Source organism: Balaenoptera borealis (genome assembly GCF_965194805.1).
Source record: "Balaenoptera borealis genome assembly, chromosome: X".
Lineage (NCBI taxonomy): Eukaryota > Metazoa > Chordata > Mammalia > Artiodactyla > Balaenopteridae > Balaenoptera > Balaenoptera borealis.
In genome coordinates, this window is record NC_138881.1 from 63,027,692 (window position 1) to 63,050,156 (window position 22,465).

Below are 22,465 nucleotides of genomic sequence, written 5' to 3' on the forward strand. Positions count from 1 at the left end.
GATGACTGACACATATATTATCCATTACTTTATATAATAGATGCATTCTTGAAGAAATGAGGTATTGATAATATTTTTATAAATCACACTCTCCCCTGAAATTATTTTATAATTTTAAAGTAGCTTATTTTCATTTCTAACAGATTAGTGAGAATATCTTTTTGTACTTGATATTTAATTTTCTGTGCCCCCAATTTCTCTGTCAACTAAGTGGTTTCCAAGACGGTGGTTTCCAAGACGGTAGTGGTTAGAGAATATGAGTAAACTATTTTACAATATTAAAACACTTATTTTATAAAATCAGATGATTTCAGTAAATGTGTTTTATATTTTCCGTAAATCCTTATATTACATATTAAGTGCAATATACTAATAGAAAGACTGAAATTTTTAAAATCCTTAGAAGAGATTAATGATGATGTGATACTCCTATGATGTACATGTGGATGATAAGAAAAGGTACTGCATAAAATTTGTAGGGATTTAAGGAATGAAGGCAAAGAGTATTCTCTCTGTCTCTATCTCTGTGTCTCTTGTGGCAATAGAACCCCTAAACTATACCTCATACAGAACTCTACAGTACTACAAGAGAATTGCTGTAACTTGGATAGAAGAAATACCAATCCATCCTCTTGGCCTCCTCTGGGCTGCAAGACATCTCTATATAATACAGTTTATCTTAAAAATCTTTGTTGGAGGCAATGACAGCATTAAGAATCTCAGAATCAAAAGAGCATTAAAAAGCAAATAAGCAAGCAGATGGTATACTGTGGTCCCATATGTTAACCATGAAATCCTCCCTTTTCCTTCTACTCACTAAACATTTCTCTCTTTCTGTCTTCCTTATCCTTCATGGATGCCTTAGGCCTTGTTATGAAACCACCACACACTGCTCAGATGGCTGGGTGGCATTCAATTGGAGCTGAAAAGGTTCCTGAACCCTGCCCTAAAGTTCCAAGAAGTATGTGGAGGAGATAGGGAAGATCTGAGTATAAAGGGGCATAGATTGGTCCAAAGTGCTTATATGCCAAAGCATGTAATCAGGTTGAGGAAAAAAATAGGAAGCCGAGGAATGAAAGGGCTAACAATGCATCTAATGCACACAAATTATAAATCACACCTGCAGTACTACTCAAAAATAAATAAGGGACTCGCACTTCAAGATGGCTAAGTAGTAAGACGTGGAGATCACCCTCCTCCCAACAGATACATCAAAAATACATCTACATGTGGAACAACTCCTACAGAACACCTACTGAACGCTGGCAGAAGACCTCAGACTTCCCAAAAGGCAAGAAACTCCCCACAGGTACCTGGGTAGGGCAAAAGAAAAGAGAAAAAACAGAGACAAAAGAATAGGGAAGGGACCTGCACTTCTGGGAGGGAGCTGTGGAGGAGGAAAGGTTTCCACACACTAGGAAGCCCCTTCACTAGCAGAGAAGGAGGTGGCGGGGTGGAAGCTTTGGAGCCATGAAGGAGAGCGCAGCAACAGGGGTGCAGGGGGCAAAGCAGAGAGATTCCCGCACAGAGGATGGGTGCCGACCAGCACTCATCAGCCTGAGAGGCCTGTCTGCTCACCCGCCGGGGTGGGCGGGGGCTGGGAGCTAAGGCTTCAGCTTTCGAGGTCAGAGCCCAGGGAGAGGACTGGGGTTGGCTGCGTGAACACAGCCTGAAGGGGGCTGGTATGCCACAGCTAGCCAGTAGGGAGTCCGGGAAAAAGTCTGGACCTGCCTAAGAGGCAAGAGACCATTGTTTCAGGGTGTGTGAGGAGGGGGGGTTCAGGGCAACGCCTAAACGAGCTCCAGAGATGGGTGCGAGCTGCGGATATCAGCGCGGACACCAGAGACAAGCATGAAACGCTAAGGCTGCTGCTGCAGCCACCAAGGAGCCTGTGTGCAAGCACAGGTCACTATCCACACCTCCCCTCCCGGGAGCCTGTGCAGCCCGCCACTGCCAGGGTCCCGTGATCCAGGGACAACTTCCCCAGGAGAACACACGGTGCGCCTCAGGCTGTTGCAACGTCACACCAGCCTCTGCTGCCGCAGACTCACCCCGCATTGCACACCCCTGCCTCCCCCCACCATGAGTGAGCCACAGCCCCCAAATATGCTGCTACTTTAACCCCGTCCTGTCTGGGCAGGGAACAGATGCCCTCAGGTGACCTACATGCAGAGGTGGGGCCAATTCCAAAGCGGAGCCCCAGGAGCTGTGCTAACAAAGAAGAGAAATGGAAATTTCTCCAAGAAGCCTCAGTAGCAGCAGATTAAATCTCCACAATCAACTTGATGTACCCTGCATCTGTGGAACACCTGAATAGACAATGAATCATCCCAAAATTGAGGCGGTGGACTTCGGGAGCAACTGTAGACTTGGGGTTTGCTTTCTGCATCTAATTTGTTTCTGGTTTTATGTTTATTTTAGTTTAGTATTTAGAGCTTATTATCATTGGTAGATTTGTTTATTGATTTGGTTGCTCTCTTCCCTTTTTTGTTTAACGTATATATATATTTTTCCTTTTTCTCTTTTTGTGCGTGTGTATGTGTATGCCTCTTTATGTGATTTTGTCTGAATAGCTTTGCTTTTACAATTTGTCCTAGGGTTCTGTCTGTCCATTTTTTTTGGTATAATTTTTAGCACTTGTTATCATTGGTGGATTTGTTTCTTGGTTTGGTTGCTCTCATTTCTTTCTGTTTTTTTAGCACTTTTTTTTTTAATAATTTTTTAAAACTTTAATAACTTTATTGTTTCCCTCCTTCCTTCCTCCCTCCCTTCCTTCCTTCTCCCTTTTCTTCTCTGCCGTATGGCTGACAGGGTCTTGGTGCTCCAGCCGGGTGTCAGGCTTGACCCTCTGAGGTGGGAGAGTCGAGTTCAGGACACCGGTCCATGAGAGACTTCCCGGCCACACGAAATATCAAATGGCGAAAGATCTCCCAGAGATCTCCATCTCAACGCTAAGACCCAGCTCACTCAAAGACCAGCAAGGTCCAGTGCTGGACACACTATGCCAAACAACTAGCAAGACAGGAACACAAACCCACCCATCAGGAGAGAGGCTGCGTAAAATCATAGTAAGTTCACAGACACCCCAAACCACACCACCAGATGTGGTCCTGCCCACCAGGAAGACAAGATCCAGCTGCATCCGCCAGAACACAGGCACCAGTCCCCTCCAGCAGGAAGCCTACACAACCCACTGAACCAACCTTACCCACTGGGGGCAGACACCAAAAACAACGGGAACTACAAATCTACAGCCTGCGAAAAGGAGACCCCAAACACAGTAAGTTAAGCAAAATGAGAAGACAAACAAACACACAGCAGATGAAGGAGCAAAGTAAAAACCCACCAGACCAAACAAATGAAGAGGAAATAGGCAGTCTACCTGAAAAAGATTTCAGAGCAATGATAGTAAGGATGATCCAAAATCCTGGAAATACAATGGAGAAAATACAAGAAACGTTTAACAAGGACATAGAAGAACTAAAGAGCAAACAAACAACGATGAACAACACAATATATGAAATAAAAAATTCTCTAGAAGGAATCAATAGCAGAAAAACTGAGGCAGAAGAATGGATAAGTGACCTGGAAGATAAAATAGTGGAAATAACTACTGCAGAGCAGAATAAAGAAAAAAGAATGAAAAGAATTGAAGACACTCTCAGAGACCTCTGAAACAAGATCAAAAGCACCAATATTCGAATTACAGTCTTATACCTAAAGCAATTAGAGAAAGAAGAAACAAAAAAATCCCAAAGTTGGCAGAAGGAAAGAAATCATAAAGATTAGAGCAGAAATAAATCAAAAAGAAATGAAGGAAACGATAGCAAAGATCAATAAAACTAAAAGCTGGTTCTTTGAGAAGATAAGCAAAATTGATAAACCATTAGCCAAACTCATCAAGAAAAAAAGGGAGAAGACTCAAAACAATAGAATTAGAAATGAAAAAGGAAAAGTAACAATTGACACTGCAGAAATACAAAGGATCGTGAGAGATTACTACAAGCAACTCTACACCAATAAAATGGAAAACCTGGAAGAAACGGACAAATTCTTAGAAAAGCACAATCTTCCAAGACTGAACCATGAAGAAATAGAAAATATAAACAGACTAATCACAAGCACTGAAATTGAAACTGTGATTAAAAATCTTCCAACAAACAAAAGCCCAGGACCAGATGGCTTTACAGGCGAATTCTATCAAACATTTAGAGAAGAGCTAACATCTATCCTTCTGAAATGCTTCCAAAATATAGCAGAGGGAGGAACACTCCCAAACTCATTCTATGAGGCCACCATTACCCTGATACTAAAACCGACAAAGATGTCACAAAAAAAAGAAAACTACAGGTCAATATCACTGATGAACATAGATGCAAAAATCCTCAACAAAATACTAGGAGACAGAATCCAACAGCACATTAAAAGGATCATACACAATGATCAAGGGGGTTGATCCCAGGAATGCAAGGATTCTTCAATATATGCAAATTAGTCAATGTGATAAACCATATTAACAAACTGATGGATAAAAACCATATGATCATCTCAATAGATGCAGAAAAAGTTTTTGACAAAATTCAACACCTATTTATGATAAAAACACTCCAGAAAGTAGGCATAGAGAGAACTTATGTTAATATAATAAGGGCCATATATGACAAACCCACAGCTAGCATTGTTCTCAATGGTGAAAAAGTGAAACCATTTCCACTAAGATCAGGAATGAGACAAGGTTGCCCACTCCCACCACTATTATTCAACATAGTTTTTGAAGTCTTAGCCACAGCAATCAGAGAAGAAAAAGAAATAAAAGGAATACAAATCGGAAAAGAAGAAGTAAAACTGTCACTGTTTGTAGATGACATGATACTGTACACAGAGAATCCTAAAGATGCTACCAGAAAACTACTAGAGCTAATCAATGAATCCAGTAAAGTAGCAGGATACAAAGTTAATGCACAGAAATCTCTTGTATTCCTATACACTAATGATGAAAAATCTGAAAGAGAAATTAAGGAAACACTCCCATTTACCACTGCAACAAAAAGAATAAAATACCTAGGAATAAACCTACCCAAGGAGACAAAAGACCTGTATGCAGAAAACTATAAGACACTGAGAAAGAAATTAAAGATGATACAAACAGATGGAGAGATATACCATGTTCTTGGATTGGAAGAAGCAACACTGTGGAAATGAATATACTACCCAAAGTAATCTACAGATTCAACAGAATCCCTATCGAACTACCAATGGCATTTTTTACAGACCTAAAACAAAAAATTTCACAATTTGTATGGAAACACAAAAGACCCTGAATAGCCAAAGCAATCTTGAGAAAGATTAAACGGAGCTGGAGGAATCAGGCTCCCTTTCTTCAGACTATACTATAAAGCTACAGTAATCAAGGCAGTATGGTACTGGAACAAAAACAGAAATATAGATCAATGGAACAGGATAGAAAGGCCAGAGATAAACCCACGCACATATGGTCCCCTTATCTTTGAGAAAGGAGGCAAGAATATACAATGGAGAAAAGACAGCCTCTTCAATAAGTGGTTCCAGGAAAACTGCACAGCTACATGTAAAGGAATGAAATTAGAACACTCCCTAACACCATATACAAAAATAAACTCAAAATGGATTAAAGACCTAAATATAAGGCCAGACACTATCAAACTCTTGGAGGAAAACACAGGCAGAACACTCTATGACATAAATCACAGCAAGATCCTTTTTGACCCACCTCCTAGAGAAAGGGAAATAAAAACAAAAATAAACCTAATGAAATCTAAAAGCTTTTGCACAGCAATGGAAACCATAAGCAAGAGGAAAAGAGAACCCACAGAAAGGCAGAAAATATTTGCAAACAAAGCAACTGACAGAGGATTAATCTCCAAAATATACAAGCAGCTCATGCAGCTCAATATCAAAAAAACAAACAACCCAATCCAAAAATGGGCAGAAGACCTAAATAGACATTTCTCCAAAGGTGATATACAAATGGCCAACAAACACATGAAAGGATGCTCAACATCATTAATCATTAGAGAAATGCAAATCAAAACTACAATGAGGTATCACCTCACACCAGTCAGAACGGCCATCATCAAAAAATCTACAAACAATTAATGCTGGAGAAGGTGTGGAGAAAAGGGAACCCTCTTGCACTGTTGGTGGGAATGTAAATTGATACAGCCACTATGGAGAACAGTACGGAGGTTCCTTAAGAAACTAAAAATAGAACTAGCATATGACCCAGCAATCCCACTACTGGGCATATACCCTGAGAAAACCATAATTCAAAAAGAGTCCTGTACCACAATGTTCATTGCACCTCTATTTACAATAGCCAGGACATGGAACCAACTTAAGTGTCCATCGACAGATGAATGGATAAAGAAGAAGTGGCACATATATACAATGGAATATTGCTCAACCATAAAAAGAGACGAAATGGAGTTATTTGTAGTGAGGTGGATGGAGTTAGAATCTGTCATACAGAGTGAAGTAAGTCAGAAAGAGAAAAACAAATACCGAATGCTAACACATATATATGGAATCTAAAAAAAAAAAAAAAGGTTGTGAAGAACCTAGGGGCAGGACAGGAATAAAGATGCAGACGTAGAGAATGGACTTGAGGACACAGGGAGGGGGAAGGGTAAGCTGGGTCGAAGTGAGCGAGTGGCATGGACATATATACACTACCAAATGTAAAACAGATAGCTAGTGGGAAGCAGCCGCATAGCACAGGGAGATCAGCTAGGTGCTTTTTATTCATCTAGAGGGGTGGGATTGGGAGGGTGGGAGGGAGACACAAGAGGGAGGGGATATGGGGATATATGTATACATATAGCTGATGCACTTTGTTATACAGTGGTAACTAACACAACACTGTAAAGCAATTATACTCCAATAAAGGTGTTAAAAAATAAATAATGACTAGGTTTTAAAGATTTGGGAGAGTGATTATTTTTAAACTGAGGACAGTATAGAAGCTGAACAAATGGTGTTAGGAATGGTTAAATGCTACTACTATGCTCTACATTCCTAAAGTTGCTCTATGGTGTAGTTCCTACCTAGTGAAAGAAAACTTTTAATATATATGCTCTGAAAGTACCAGCATGCATCATAACTCCTGGCAATTTCCTCCTTTTCCTGATCCAAAAGAAATCAAACATACATTTGAAAAACTTATTTCTCTATATTAATTTCTGTTTACTTGTAATCAGTTTATATGAGATTAGTACAGCACTTTCTATTCTATGGGTGCTCAGTATTTGTGCACAGAAGAATCAAATATTAGCCTTCTGAAAATATTTCAGTCCTTATGGATGTTAACTTGGGTTGCATTTTATACCTGATATTGACCTGTCACCAAGCAACAAAAATTTACATTTTGAAGGATTGAAATTCACTCTAAAAACAAAGTCTAACACAAATGTCATTACTTAGGACTCCTCCCTTTGACTAGCTTGGTCATCTTCTAATCTGTTCTCTTCAATTCAAAAGAAAGTCCAGAAAACAATCTGCCTTTAACTTGTCAGCAAGGTACTTACAATCACATGAAGGAATAAAGGGCAATTTGCTAATTCTGCCTTGCACAGGAGCTCAGAAAAATCTTTATCCTTCAGTAATTTGTAGGTGAAAGACAATTCAGCAACCAATACTGTTCTAAAAATGAATATGAGTTAAAATTTTTCAACATTAGCTAACAAAATTAGATTTGTAATACAGTTCTCTCTTTTCAGCTTGACAAAGAGAATAAAGTATGGATTCTTGGTTTGTTGCTCAGAATCTTCATTTAAATTCTTTCCCAGGGAAGTTCACTGGGAGAGTACTCACCAGAGCCCATAGATGAGAAAGGAGACAAGAAAATAGATGGAGTCTGACTGAATTATTTTGGTTTTACTCTTTAATCATGCCTTCCCTGTTTCCACTATTATTTACTTCCCTACAGGAACACATTTATCACAAGTGACGTCTGTAGTTGTCGTCTATTTCTGTTCTTTTCTTAGATTAACTCACTAATTTGCATTGTTTCAACTATCACCTCAATCTCTCCAGCCCTGGGCTCCTTCCTGAACTTGTCTTGCATTTTGTATTATGAGCCACTTGATGTTCCACTGGCACCTCAAACTTAACATGCCTGAAACCAAAATTTTCGTCTTCCCAAACAAGACTTCCTGACTTACTACCTACTTCTGTTAAAGGCATTATCATTCTCTCATCCTTGGCATCATCTTTGAATCCTATTCTTTTTTTTACTTTTAATATCTCATCCATTGCTAAGTCTTGTTGATTCTACCTCCCTTAATTCACAATATCTCTGGCATCTCTTCTCTCCATATTACCAGTTCTATCATCCGCTCCAGTACAAACTACTATTACTTCTCATCTAGGCTATTACATTAGCCTCCTAACTGGCTGGTAAGTGTTTGCTGAATGAATGCATGAAATGAAAATGAATGAATGGTATCCCTACTTTAGGTCTCTCACCACCCTAATTCATCTTATACAACAGTCAAATTAATTCCCTAAAGTACAGCTCTAACCTTATTACTCTTCTACTCAAAATAGAGGTTCCTACTTCCAACATGATTAAATAAATTTTTGTTTTACAGTTAAGGTATTTCACAGTAGGAATTCTATTTATCTTTCCAAGATTACTTCTAATTCCTCTGAAACATTATCTCCTCATTAGAGCAAAAATGGACTACTCACTACTCATACTATATGTTCTCTCTCATCTTGTCCATGTTATTCCTATACCTGTAATTATCCTACTCATCAATCCAGGCCTATCTCAGACATCACCTCCTCTGTGAAACCTTTCCTGACTCCCCATATTGGTGGTTCTTTCCTTTGAAGCCCTCCAATACTTGAATGGTACTTCTTTTCAATCATTTATGACCTATGTTGTATTATGACAATAAGTAAAACTTGTCTTATCCTTATAATTTGAGGGAAAAAATGTGCTTTATTCATATTTGAATACCCTGCAGGGCCAAGAACAATACTTGTATGACAAGTTCTCAGTAAATATTTTTAGGATAGGGTAAAGAATGAGTAAATAAAAGGGAACACACAGGAGACAGAGAAGAAATAAGTGATAAGACCTGGGTTCTAAAACAATGTATTAACCCTTATACATAGAATGATAACCAAATTATAGCCAAATCTCATTTATACTTTTGAGCAGACATTTTTTTTTTACCATATTTCTGATGGAAATCCAAATTTATTTTTATTTTAACACGTATATAATGTTTTACTATGTGCCAGGTACTGTTCTAAGTCTTTTATATGTTAATTTATTTAATTCTTATGACAACCCTATTTTACCTTATTTTACAAATTGGGAAACCAAGGAACGGAGAGTAAGCAATTTACCCAAGGATACAAGGTTAGTAAGAGGCAGAGCCCAGGAAGCCTGACTTGAGACTATAATATGTACTATGACTATATATTGTACCTAAAGATAATAGAATTCACTGACTTTAAAATCTGAATAAATTGAAAGGAGTTCTTCTTGAAAGCCCAGAGTCATTATCATAACTTTGCCTTATTAAAATGTGTTATAGTATAGTGATGAACTGAGGAGGCTGCTAAGATGTAGAGGGTCCCTATACTGAATGTACCAAAATGCCCAGCTTTTTGGCTTTTGTTTTTTTTTAAGTTTTCCTGTTTTATTTTTCCCTTCATGTCACACTGCTGTTTACCACTTATGACTATTAATGTACCTAAAATGTCTTCATCCTCTTTCCAATTTACTAGGAACTGAAAACTAAGCTTACCAGAAATATGTATTAAATAAAAGCCAACAGGACTCTGAGGAGCTTCTTTTACAAGTTCCTTATGCTTTGTTACAACCCACGATCCTGTATCTTACACTGGTTTCAGGAAGAATTCCATTAGGTTGAGGCTGTTATAAGTCTGATACATAGATAAATCAGGCATTATCATATAATTTCTGCTAACTGCATAGAAGAGTTACATAAACGAGGGCCCTAAATGTTGACAATACTCCCCAAAGTGACTTATATCAGTCTAAGTTTCTTTACTAGAAAATGTCATAGTATTTCCTAGTTATAGCAACAAACAATACATAATTTCTCTTATTCTTACCTTTGCTCCACCCAAAAATCCCAAGGAAATGGCAACCCTAGCTCGTAGATCTGGCCTGTCTCTGGGCCACACATAAGAGAGCATTGCTTTTATGATTTTCTGAGTATCAACATCTTTTAACTGTTGAAAGAGAGAACAAAAGCAGTGAGTAACATGTCATTTCAAAAATAAATATAGTTCAATAGTGTAGAATTATGTAAATATTTGAGGAAAATACGAAAACATTACAAACATAACTTTTATTCTGAATCTAAGGTCAATATCTTTTAAACTCAAACTATTTCAATAGTTTTCCAAAAGCTACTTATTTCTCTAAATTTCTTACTTTCAGCTATAGCCATCCTCATATTGACAAAAAGTTATCCATACATTTATTTAAAGTTATCTACACATTTATTTCTTATCTATTAAGCTATCAAAATGTTACATAAAATTTAAGAAACATTTCCGTATTTCCAGCTTTGTGGTCAACATCTTTACATACGTTTGGCCTCTTTATTAGTATGTTTATGTAAGATATTTTGGAACCCTACGTCCAACCTCATGACAGAGCACAGTTACAATACAGTGTTTAGGAAATTATGAGTCTTGGCATTGACTATATAGAACAGAAGCTGGGTTATTAAAAATTTCAACAAAAACATAACTTTCCAGTCATACTTAATCTGACTTAAATCTACCATACATTTTTCTTTTTCCCAAGTTCCCGAGGCAACATTCCCATTAAATCTTTTTGTTTTAGTTTCAGCTTTTAGAAACAGAATATTAAGAATGAAATCTACACTTTCCAAAGCCAAAATAAGAATATATATATATATATATATATATATATATATATATATATATATATATATATATATATATATATATATATATACACACACACATTCCCAAACTACTATATTATTTTAGTTGGTGAAATAATCCCCATTTTAAAAATTGAAGTATCTGGGCTTCCCTGGTGGCGCAGTGGTTGAGAGTCCACCTGCCAATGCAGGAGACACGGGTTCGAGCCCTGGTCCGGGAAGATCCCAGATGCCACAGAGCAACTAAGCCCGTGTGCCACAACTACTGAGCCTGCAAGCCACAACTGCTGAAGCCACGTGCCTAGAGCCCATGCTCCGCAACAAGAGAAGCCACAGCAATAAGCCCGCACATCACAACGAAGAGTAGTCCCCGCTCACCGCAACTAGAGAAAAGCCCGCGTGCAGCAATGAAGACCCAGTGCAGCCAAAAATAAATTAAATAAATAAATAAATAAATGTATTTAAAAAATTGAAGTATCTAATCAATTTCTGTAAAAGGTATTAAAAAATAAGAAGAAAGTTAATGCTCATTGTTGGTGAAGATAATACGGAAATAGGTACTCTAATACACTGCTAATGGGAGAGTGCACTGAAATAATCTTTCTGGAAAGCAATTTGATATCTGCCATAAGCTTTTAAAATAATTCTGCCCTTTGTGTTGAGAATTCCACTTCTGGGAACTTAATGCTTTAAAAAAATATATGAATATTCTCCAAGTTGAATCAATTTTACTTCCTAAAAATCTCTTGAATTTGTCTACTTCTTTCTGTTTCCACCACAAACGTAATCCAAGCTATCATCTTTCTCACATAAACCACTGCAACAATCTCTTAACTGATCTCCTTGCATTGGCTCTGCTCCTGGTCCAATTAGTTCAGCCTGCAATCAGATATTATTACTCAGTTTAAAACCCTTCAATGTATATAATATGTATAAAATAGATAACTAATAAAAACCTGTTGTATAAAAAATAAATTAAATTCAAAAATTAAAAAAAAGTAAAAATAAAAATAAAGCATTGCTAAAAAAAAATATATGTATATATATATATATATATATATATACACACACACACACACATGGCCCTAAATATAAAAAGATGCTCAACTTTACTCATAAAAATAAAAAGTGCAAATTAAAACAACTCTGATATATTTTTTATCTGATCAGATTAGCAAAGATAATGCTTTGTTATGGTGAAATTGTTAAGAGATGGGCACTCCCAAATATTTGTTTTTATATTCAAAGATCATCTCTGGAAAGATACCAAAGAAACTGGTAATAATGTTTGCCTCTGGGAAGGGGAACAGGGTAGGGGGAAGATTTTTTTTTTAATTCTGTATCCTTCTGTTCTTTTTGAATTTTGAACCATGTGAATGTGTTACCTTTTTAAAAAATTAATACAATTTTAATTAATAAAAAATATAAATTGAAGTAAACAAACAAACAAAAAAACCCTTCAATGGCATCCTATCACTCTTAGGATAAAGATCAAAGTCCATACCATGGCTTATGAGGCTCTGCTTGCCCTGGCCCCTAGCTTCCTCTCTAGTCATGTCTTATACTACTGCTTTCAGTGTTCACGCCACACTACCTTTCTTTCAGCTCCTCAAATAGACTATAATCTCTCCTGCCACAAGGCCTTTGCACAATACCTTTCACTTTGTCTAGAATAATCTCTCTCTCTGAAACACCAACATGCCCTCAACTTCTTCCAGTTAGTTAACTGCCAGCTCAAGCAGCACTTCCTCAATGAGGTCTTCCCTAACCCCAGTCAGGATCCTTGGCTATATTCTCTCACAGAACAGTATTCCTTTTCTTTCAGAGAATCCATTTCAGTTATAAACTACATATTCAACAACGTGATTATCTGATTAACAACTGCTCTCCTGCTAGAATTTAAATTCCACATGAGTAGTAACTTTGTGTTTTGTGCTCACTGTTGTAACCTAATACCAAACACAATGGCTGACACACAGTAAAGGTACTCAACGAATAACGAATATTTATTGAATAAAGGGATGAAAAATTTAGCCATAAGGATGTTTATTCCCATGCTGTTTTAATAGGGGAAAAATTGGGTTTAGACTAAATGATCAACAGTGGAGAATCATGTAAACAAGTTACAGTGAATGCATACAGCAAAATATAGCCATTCAGAAATATATGCAGTGACACAGAAACATATCAAGTGAAAAAAACAGAGTATAAAACATTTTTTGTGGAAAAAATTGTTATGTGTGTATGAGTTTACACATGCATACAAATGGATCTGGAAAGCAATACCCCCAAAGTGTTAACATCAGTAGCTGTGAATATATGGAATCATTGATGATTTTTTATATTCTTTTTGCTTTCTTGTTTTCTGTAGTTCACATATAATAAGAAGAAAATTTAATTCATTTTGGGGGGAAAAGTTAGACAATTTCAAGTAGATTTGCACAGCAAAGAATGGGGGGAAACTGTCAACATATAAGAAACCCAGGACAACACATTATATTATACAGGGTAGCTTTTATATTATAGTTATTCCATCCAAGGCTCAGCAAACTATTTTCTAGTCTCTTTTATTCAGTTTATTGAGTAAACAGTAACAGAAATAAAACTGTTCATATTGTACTGAAAACAGGACTACCTTCTTGAGCTGCTTTAAATACACTGGATTGCAAAAACATGAAATGCTGAAAGTATAGCTCTTAATGCTTTATTTTATACACACATACACTCACACATATGAGCTCTCATAACTGGTAGGGTATTTTTAAAAAGGGAATAAAGCTGTAATTTTAAAATTCACTTTTCCAATTGAACTAATGCTAAACAAATATAATTTGATGTGTTATAACACAAACTGCGACATTTCAACTACTTCCCCATTTCACAAGTTTCGTCTGTCTTATTTTTCTTGATGGAATAATAGCAAAAAGGCCCTGTTTCCACATATCTTTAGAAACACTCTCTCTTGTCAAAAACCTTCTACAACACACCCCAAAATTTCTTCAATAAGGACACAGAGAAGTTATGGCTAAGAGCAAGAAAATTATTCTAGTTGGCTTAATAGTGCATAAAATGTCACCACCTCATTTAACAAAATGGGTTCTAAAGTTGTGTAATCATGCATTATGAGTCCATTAGGCTGTAAAGTACATGTCTTTCAGTTATAGTTTAGATAAACTACAAAGTTTGAAAAATAACATCTTTTTTAAAGAGCAGGCCAAATCAAGAGGCATTTCAGAGGCTGAGGCACATTTTTAAAGTATTTTAAACCAACTTATTCCTGCTGTACAAGAGTAAAATAAAATTGAAGGCCTCCTGAAAGGCCAGATCCTGAATGATAATATACCCCCTTTCAAAATCACCACAGTTAATTCATACTGGACACCCAATGGTAATCCTGAAAGACAAAAGACTTATCTAAAGCTGAAAAGAGACCAGTCGCAGCTTGAGACTGAATCAGATATCATCTTCACATCAACTCATCTTTCCATTTCAGGCTGAGCAATACAAATAGCATATACACCATTTTAAGATCACATTCTTAAAGAAAAGGTGAGAAATGTAGGAAATGATCAAGGAGGATGACAAGAAATTGAATTATTTGAAAATACACTACGTAAGGAGTAATTATAGTATAGGGGGAAAAAACCCCAATGATTTAAGAAAAGAAAGTTCTTTCTCAAGGGTCAAAGTTCCTGAAGTAATCAACGGTTGATATTATAGTTTTTCTTTAAGCCTTGCTTACACATAAACAGAAAATATGAAATTTTATGAAATTCTTTAACTTTTCTGTTTACAATTTTCACAGTACATAGAATTTAGAAGTTGTTTTAAAAACATAACTGTGATCACTACATCATGATAACAAAAGTTCTCTAAAGTGAACACTATAGAAATATTAAAAAGCCTGTAAAAGTAGAAGTCAATCTACTTTCCTCCTCTGCTATCATATACAATGTGGCCTTCTTGCTGTAGCTAGATAGCCTCAAGTTCAAAACATGAAACTGATATTTTAAGCCCCATTACACTGTAAAACTACTACTACGTTAGTATGAGGAATAAAAGTTTTTAGAAAGGTCTCAACTATATACTGGAATTATCTAGCCATAATAAAGGAAAGCAATTAGATTCAGAATAAAAACACAAGAGTAACAAAAGAAGGAATTCAAATTGGCTCACTAAGATCTTTGAATGATAACAAAATTGTACTGAATTTTTTTTCCCCTAGAAATGAGTTTGGAAGAAAAGGTTTGGAGACATCAGAGAGCTGTCAAAGAAGAGATGAAAGTAAGTGAAAACAAGCTGGACAAAAAGAAAACAGCAGGTACCAGAGAAGAAACTTGATTGATACTAGAAACAATGCCCAATAAATATTTATTCAATTAATGAATTAACTATTCTTAAACACATGAGGACAAGTTCCAGGAGGAACACCTAAATGCTTGATTTATTAAGTCATCACAACTTTTCACGGATTTTTAAATATTTATTTATTTGGTATTAATATATAGCTTAATAAGCTTTATGAGGCTGGGCAGGTAAGAAAAAATAATGAAAGGAATATCTACTTGTACACAGGGCACTGAAACAGCACAGTAGGCCAAAAACAAACACGAAAGTAACACTGGAAGTCCCTGACCCAATAGTGTATAACTGGAAAGCCACAAACTGTACTGCTTATATGCAGCACTGCTCAATTCAACAGCATGACCTGAGGGAAAGATGCAGTTGCTCATAGTCATAAGTACTGTAAGTGAATACCTATAGCTAATAACCATGTGGACAGGGCACAAAAAGGACAAATAAAAAATTAAAACACACCTGGAGCAGCTCACCTGGTAGAATTTTCAGATATTAAAGATAACTGTATATTGATAAACTGAATACATTTTGCTTCTCAAGTCAGTGATTTCATATTTCTCACCAGAAAAGGCTGTTTAGCACTGAAGCAAGAGCAATTTTTTCTACCAAAAGTCCACTCATTTCAAGGGAGTGAAGCCCACTGGGCTTCGATAGGAAAATGAAAGAGTAAGAAAAAAAAATGATTTTTGATAAAGGTAGCAGAATCACCTTTTCTTGCAAGGTGAATTTATATAAGAATTCTGGTTTTAGAGACATTCCTAAATTTCACTAGCAAGAAATGTTCTAACTCACAGAATCAAGGGATTGGTTTAGAAGGAAACTACTTGGGGGCAAAACTTATGGAGAGGAAGAAAAAAAATATACCAAAAAATTTTGGATGCTATTTGTATTGTATAAATGTGGGCTATAGGCTGAATGTTTTCTCTCTAAAGAACTAATTTAGCAGAGACTTTGGAAATGCCCACAATTTCAAGGATAAGCAAACCATCCAAAGAACTGTCTCTTCAATCCAAGCTAAAGATAACTAACTGCAATTAAAGGAATAATTTTAACCACTACTTCAATACTGTTAGGGATAACAGTGGCTTGATAAAAGCTAGGTCAAAAGATAAGAAATTTGAGTAGATATCTAATGGAAAAATCTAGAAAGTAAGTGAAAAACTTTTCCCACATTATTGGGGATATAAGCATAATGAGTTTATGGGTGGGAGAGGAAAGATATATTAATTGTCAGGAAAAGCTTTGCAATTATTGTTGCTTTCTCTATACCTCGAAGTTTGTTTTCTAAGCTCTGTTGGTCTGAAACTGCAATGAAGAGCTTATCTGGCAGTGAAAAGGCCCTAGGAAAAAATGGCTTATTCTACCTATGAGATTGATTTGAACCCAACAGTTTAATAATTTATAATTAAAAAAACTACCAAGTTGACTGATATTCGCATTGGCCAGTCAGTGAATTCTCTATCTCAAAGGGAAGTCAATTTGAGAAATTAAATAAAGATCATAAGGCTGCTTGATGATGGATGTAATCAGAGCTGAAAAATGGCCTCTCCATGTCATACAGGTACTCTTGTCCACTGGTCTGTGTGTCCACTCATTTTAACAAGCCTGGAGGCTTATTATTCCATTCTCTCTCCAATCCTCCATTTTTTAATACTCTAAGTTGCTGTTTCACTTCTTTGATTATATCAATATTTATATCAAAGCCTCTGATTGCTCTAGTAAATGCTAATCTCTCTTTCAATACTACTAGCTTCTGACAATATCCAATCAATGAGGATATGTTTCTAACATTAAAAAAAGAGTATGTCAAGCAAAGTCCAGGAAGCAGTCCTTATATTAAGCTCTGCATTATTCGTGTTTTTATTATGAGCACAGGATTATCTAAATTTACTAACAGATGCTTCTCCCAAAGAGGCACATAATAAAGTTTAAATGCAGGAGCAAAGTTCCAAAATCCTTTAAAAATCTGAAGATTCTATTATAAAACAAATAAGACTTTAATTCATCTATTTTAACAACAGGAGCTTCCAAATATTGAAACTGCCACTCTTTTTTCACAACCCCTTTACTATAGCCACACTGGATAAACAAATGATTTAAATACCTTCTGAGTAGCATTATTAATGCTTAAGAACATACAAGTAGAAATGCATAGAAAGTAAAGTGATAAAAGTTTCAGTTGGTTATAAGGTAAAATCTATAACTTGTCAGAGTGATAAAATTTCTACATGGTAGTTTAGATATTCTGCCATCTAAACTGTTAAGTTTCTGAACAGCAGGGACTGTGTCTTGCTCATTACTGTATCTCCAGTTACTTAACACAGAGTTATGCACAACGCAGGTATTCAGTAATACATACTTGTAAAATGAATGGACAACAGCAGAGTATAGGACTTAACAACAATCTCACATTACAGTAACAGCAGCTAATATTTACTGAATACTTACTATGTGACAGGCACTATTCAAGAGCTTTGCATGGTGTGAGGAGTTAACTCATTCAAATCCCCTTTGCTATGATTATCAGCCCCATTTTAAAGATGAAGAAACTGATACATACAGAAATTAAGTATCTTGCTCATGGTCATTCCAGTAGGAAATGATGGAGCCAAGATTCAAATCTAGGCAGTCTGGCTCCAGAGCTCAGGCTTTTAACTGCAACTCCATATTGCCTCTATTCTGGTGTAGCCTTCATGCTCTATTATTCTATGATTCTTTTTAGCTAATGAGGCTAAAGTAACACAAAGATGTCAGGGAACAAATGATAAAGAAGAGACCAAATATAAAGATTTACAATGATTTTTGCTTTGTTTTTATTTTACTGGAGAATAAAGAATCTATCTTGAAGTTTATATTGCTTGAGTCTAAGACTGCTTTTCCTGTATTAGTCAACATATTTTTGGTGTGTTTAGAGCATTACTTACAAACTATCCTTAAGACGCCTTGGTGACAATCCTGAAAGCTGGCAAATATCATGCTAATGATATGATATCATGCCATACCCATATATCCATAATATATGGATAAACAAATTTCAGTATTTGTATTAATTTTTTAAAATTCTATTTTATAATACTTTGTTGTTTCTAAAGACAACCAGGACAAATGTTAATATGTAAAAATGGGATAGAAACATGAATGTGATGTGTTTTGAGTTCTGTGAAAGAAGCTACATGGGGGATTAAAGAAACAGGGAGAAAAGCACTGGAAAGGTTTTCTTACCAATCACCTCGCACCAATAAAATAAAATTTATTTATCTCTCTACAGTTTAGAGAGCACTTTAACATAAAATTTGTTCACTTGCCAATAAACCTGAAAATATCACTTCTACTTAGAGATACCATGCATATACTGGTTGGGTGAAGTTAGAGGAAGAAAATAAAGGCAAGCTTAGAGAAAGAGGGCCAGATGGAGAATTGTATAACAGTATTCCAATGACAGTTTCACTCACTTAGAAAAAGTGTAGTGCAATTAAATCTTTTGATTTCAGTGGCCCTACTGTTTAGCTTGTCTGTATAATGATAATGATAAAGAATATGGATAATTAAATAAATGGGTCAGGTAAATGGAGGATTTACCATGAAGCTAGGGGACATTCTAGAATCTTTTTAAACCAAGAGTATAGAAGGGAAAACATTAACCTTAACACACATACACACACACATACACATTACTTATAAGAGCTAAATGTAATTTATCTATATATAATGCTAGATTATATAACAAATAACCACAACCAATGCTATTTAAAATAAAGAACTAAAATACTTAGGTTGGCAACTAACTTTTTTTCTTTTTTAGTCAATCACGATATTTTTGTCTTAAGCTTGAGAAAATCTGATCTATATAACCATGGTCAATTCATATGGTTTTGTATTAGAAAACCTGCAGTTACATGAGTCAATCAAAATATTCTGTAATATAACAATCTTTAATATATCTATCTTCCAATCAGCTATAAGAATTTCCAGGTACTTGTTATTGTCTCTTACCCCTTCTTTCGGGTCTGTGTGGAGTCCTCCTCCTGCATGACCATGCCAACATGTCCTCTTTTCTATGAGTGGCCATACCTGAAGAACCTAGTTGAAGATGATACCAAGCCATCCATTAGCTATTAAAGAATTTCAGATCTTTAAAAATCTGATCTAATGAATGCCCCCCCCCCAACAAATTCAGAGGCATACCTTTGAGCCTAGCATAGCTAAGTAAAACACCTTCATAATAAACTTACAGACACATTTATACAAAGAATATTGAGATATAACAAATTACTCATACAGAAGTTACTTTCTCTAAATAGTTTTTGAAATTAATGTTTAAAAGATTTAACTTGTAATATACTTCTATTCGACTTATACCAGCTTTCTTACCATCATTTGCTACTAAGGTACTGTGTAGCCTGTAACTCTCTCATTGGCAAGTATATAATACAGTTAATTAATTCTATCCCACTTGCTTTCCATGCGTATAACATTTTTGCTTTACAATTTAATATAGTTGATCTTACATAACTGATTCTTTTTCTTATTATTCTGGCTTACAAATATATATATTTAGAAACAAAGTACAATTTACTTCTTCACAGTCTATCTTATGCTAGAGTAACCTGCATACGTGTTTTGTCTTTACTACTATATGGTAATTTTCTTAAGATTAGGGACAGTCTCTTTTATCCTTGTATCTCCCATGGCCCATACCACAGTGTCTTTGTACATGGGCTTGTTGAATTAGCTTATAAAACAAAGCTATCTATAAATTTCCCAACTAGTCTTGAAAATATGCAAATATCTTGCCTATTATAATTTTTTAAAAGGCCCTAGATTACTGCTCAGGTTAGAAAAATATAAAAAGTAAATCATTTGAGAAAATATAGTAGTTGAAAAGATAGTAAAGATTAGGCTTAAAATTTAGGCTTGCTAATTTTAAAGTGTTTCCTCAAAAAATTACTTAACTACATGGATATAATAATGCTTCTTCAGTAGCCATAATAATCAATAATTAATGAACAAGGGCATAGTTTTTTACAAACACAAACGTGTATCAATACTGAATCCTAAGAGTTATCAGCTCTGGACCAAGCTATGAAAATGGAATTACAGAAAGCAAAAGTGCCTTCTTGTTCTCACCAGTTGAGACCCAAAAAGTAATTGCCATAAATGGGTTACTGATTTTTGGATCAACAATCTTGAAGCATGTTGAAAGGGAAAACATCAAAAGGTAATATTTAGTGTGACAATGTCACTTTGTGACATTTTTTTCCCTCTAAAAGACTGAGCAATGTTACATCAAGGGGTCTAGTAAATAACACAGAAGATAATGAGGTCTTCAACACAGCAAAAGATTAAAATATAAATATACAGTGGTGTTATAAACAATGAGAAGATGGAGCACCTTAACTTAAAACTTTAATTAAATAATGGAAAATCTAATTCATTTCTACAGCTTCTGCATAAATTAGAACAATGCTTTGTACCTTAATGGCAAATAATTGTTAATCAAAAAGAAAAAATAAAGGAAGTACTCAGGACTTAGACTGTCTTCTAATTTTCTAGTCTTTCTATCTTGGAGATTTATTTGCCTCACTTTAAAGCACTGAGAATTTTTAAAGGCGTCTTTCAATTACATTAGCAATGAAAAATAACCCTCATCAACATGTAAACTCACATGACTTTACCCCACAGGCTCTAATAAGCTTACAGTACCTTGATATTCTGATATTTGAACATCTTCTAAGGTAAAGAAACTTTAATCACTTGAAAAATGTACAGCATTCCATATATCACATACAAATTACCAGGATAAATTTAAGCGTCAACAAGCTGCCATTACATTTATAAAAGCTTTCTAAAAACATTACTCTAGTTGGCATTGATCTCAAGAGATTCAGACAGATTTCTTCAGGAGTAGAAAAATATCAAGATTTCTTTCTCCATTTCCAGTAGCAAAAACATATCTTCTTATTCATCTTGCCAGTACTTAGAAAAAAAATAAAAAGGGAAATTATTTGGAAAATATAAAATATGTAGTATAAATTGGAAAATGCTCCAAGGGCTTACACCTTTTTCCTAGCTATATGTAGAAGTGTCTGCTTCATCTTACCCTTGTAGCGTCTAATAACTGTCTTGAATTGCCTTTTCCTAGTCTCTGCCATGTGGTATGTCTTAATGACTCTGAGATCTGCAGAAGAGAAAAAAAAAGAGGGAAGAAGTTTCAGAGTGGACAGTTAATGTTCATAGATTTCTTTTATTGTCCATAAACATACATAAAACTAAAACCATAGCCAATATTAGAAAGATGGTTATGTTTCTAATACATACCTAAAAAGGTAAAAAATAAAATGTGTGGTCCAGATATAAAGTAAATTATATTACCCATTAAAAGTGTCAAATTGTACTTTCTTTTTACCCTCTTTCTCTCTAGGTTTCTCTTTGTTTCTGAAAGCCTCCGATGAAGTCTTCAACCCCATTTCTTTCTTAAATGGCTTCTATGATCTTTTCAAACACTCCTCTCTTTACTGTATTTTATTATGTTCTACCTTGTGTGTGATCCCTCTTTAGTCTTAATGTGAACGCTAAATTTAGATACTGGTCACAAGATCACTTTTGCCAAGGTTTGTAACCAGGTGATGGATTCTTGGGCCAATTTTTTGTCTTGATAATATTCCAGAAGTGGAGTTGAAAGAAAGCAGAATAAAAAATAGACATCTGTAGAATGGACACGCATCCTTCTAAAATGCACCATCAATTTAGTGAAGAAAAATTTGCTTCTTAGGTCAAGAATCTCTCAAAAGGCAGGTAGTACTTAGGTTTTCCCTAAGCTATACATGAGTTGTACAAATGGATTAATGTCATCATATAAAAGTCAATGTTGTATACTGCAAAAGAGCAAAAATTAAATCAACCAAAAAACAACCTCCATACACACAAAAAAGCTAACCAAATTATTGAGAAAATTAACTCAGTTGTTTTCTAGAATGTAATGAATGGTAGCGGTTTCTGTTTATGTATACTTGTAAATACATAAGGCATTCCCTGAATTATAAAAATTTCAAAAATACTAATAGCTATTTGCACACTGTCTTGCCAAACCCAAGCTCCTACAACATGCCATGTACCCTCAAACCTCTATAAGCCTTCTACTGTCAATGATACCTTTCTGGTGCTTAACT

The 22,465-nt window shown here is 35.4% G+C and overlaps 1 protein-coding gene across 3 annotated transcripts in view; it reads right to left on the reverse strand.

Moving 5' to 3' along the window:
- The window catches only part of ABCB7 (ATP binding cassette subfamily B member 7), a 150,661-nt gene that overhangs the window by 55,251 nt on the left and 72,945 nt on the right, over positions 1 to 22,465 (reverse strand). For 2 of the 3 annotated variants that reach the window (XM_082377162.1, XM_082377160.1), the window contains exons 2-4: positions 21,397 to 21,474; positions 19,290 to 19,376; positions 10,132 to 10,251 (exon numbers count right to left, since the gene is read on the reverse strand). In XM_082377162.1, the coding sequence (XP_082233288.1) occupies positions 10,132 to 10,251; positions 19,290 to 19,376; positions 21,397 to 21,474 (285 nt within the window). The remainder of the gene's footprint in view (positions 1 to 10,131; positions 10,252 to 19,289; positions 19,377 to 21,396; positions 21,475 to 22,465) is intronic. The other variant, XM_082377161.1, reaches the window with a different exon arrangement.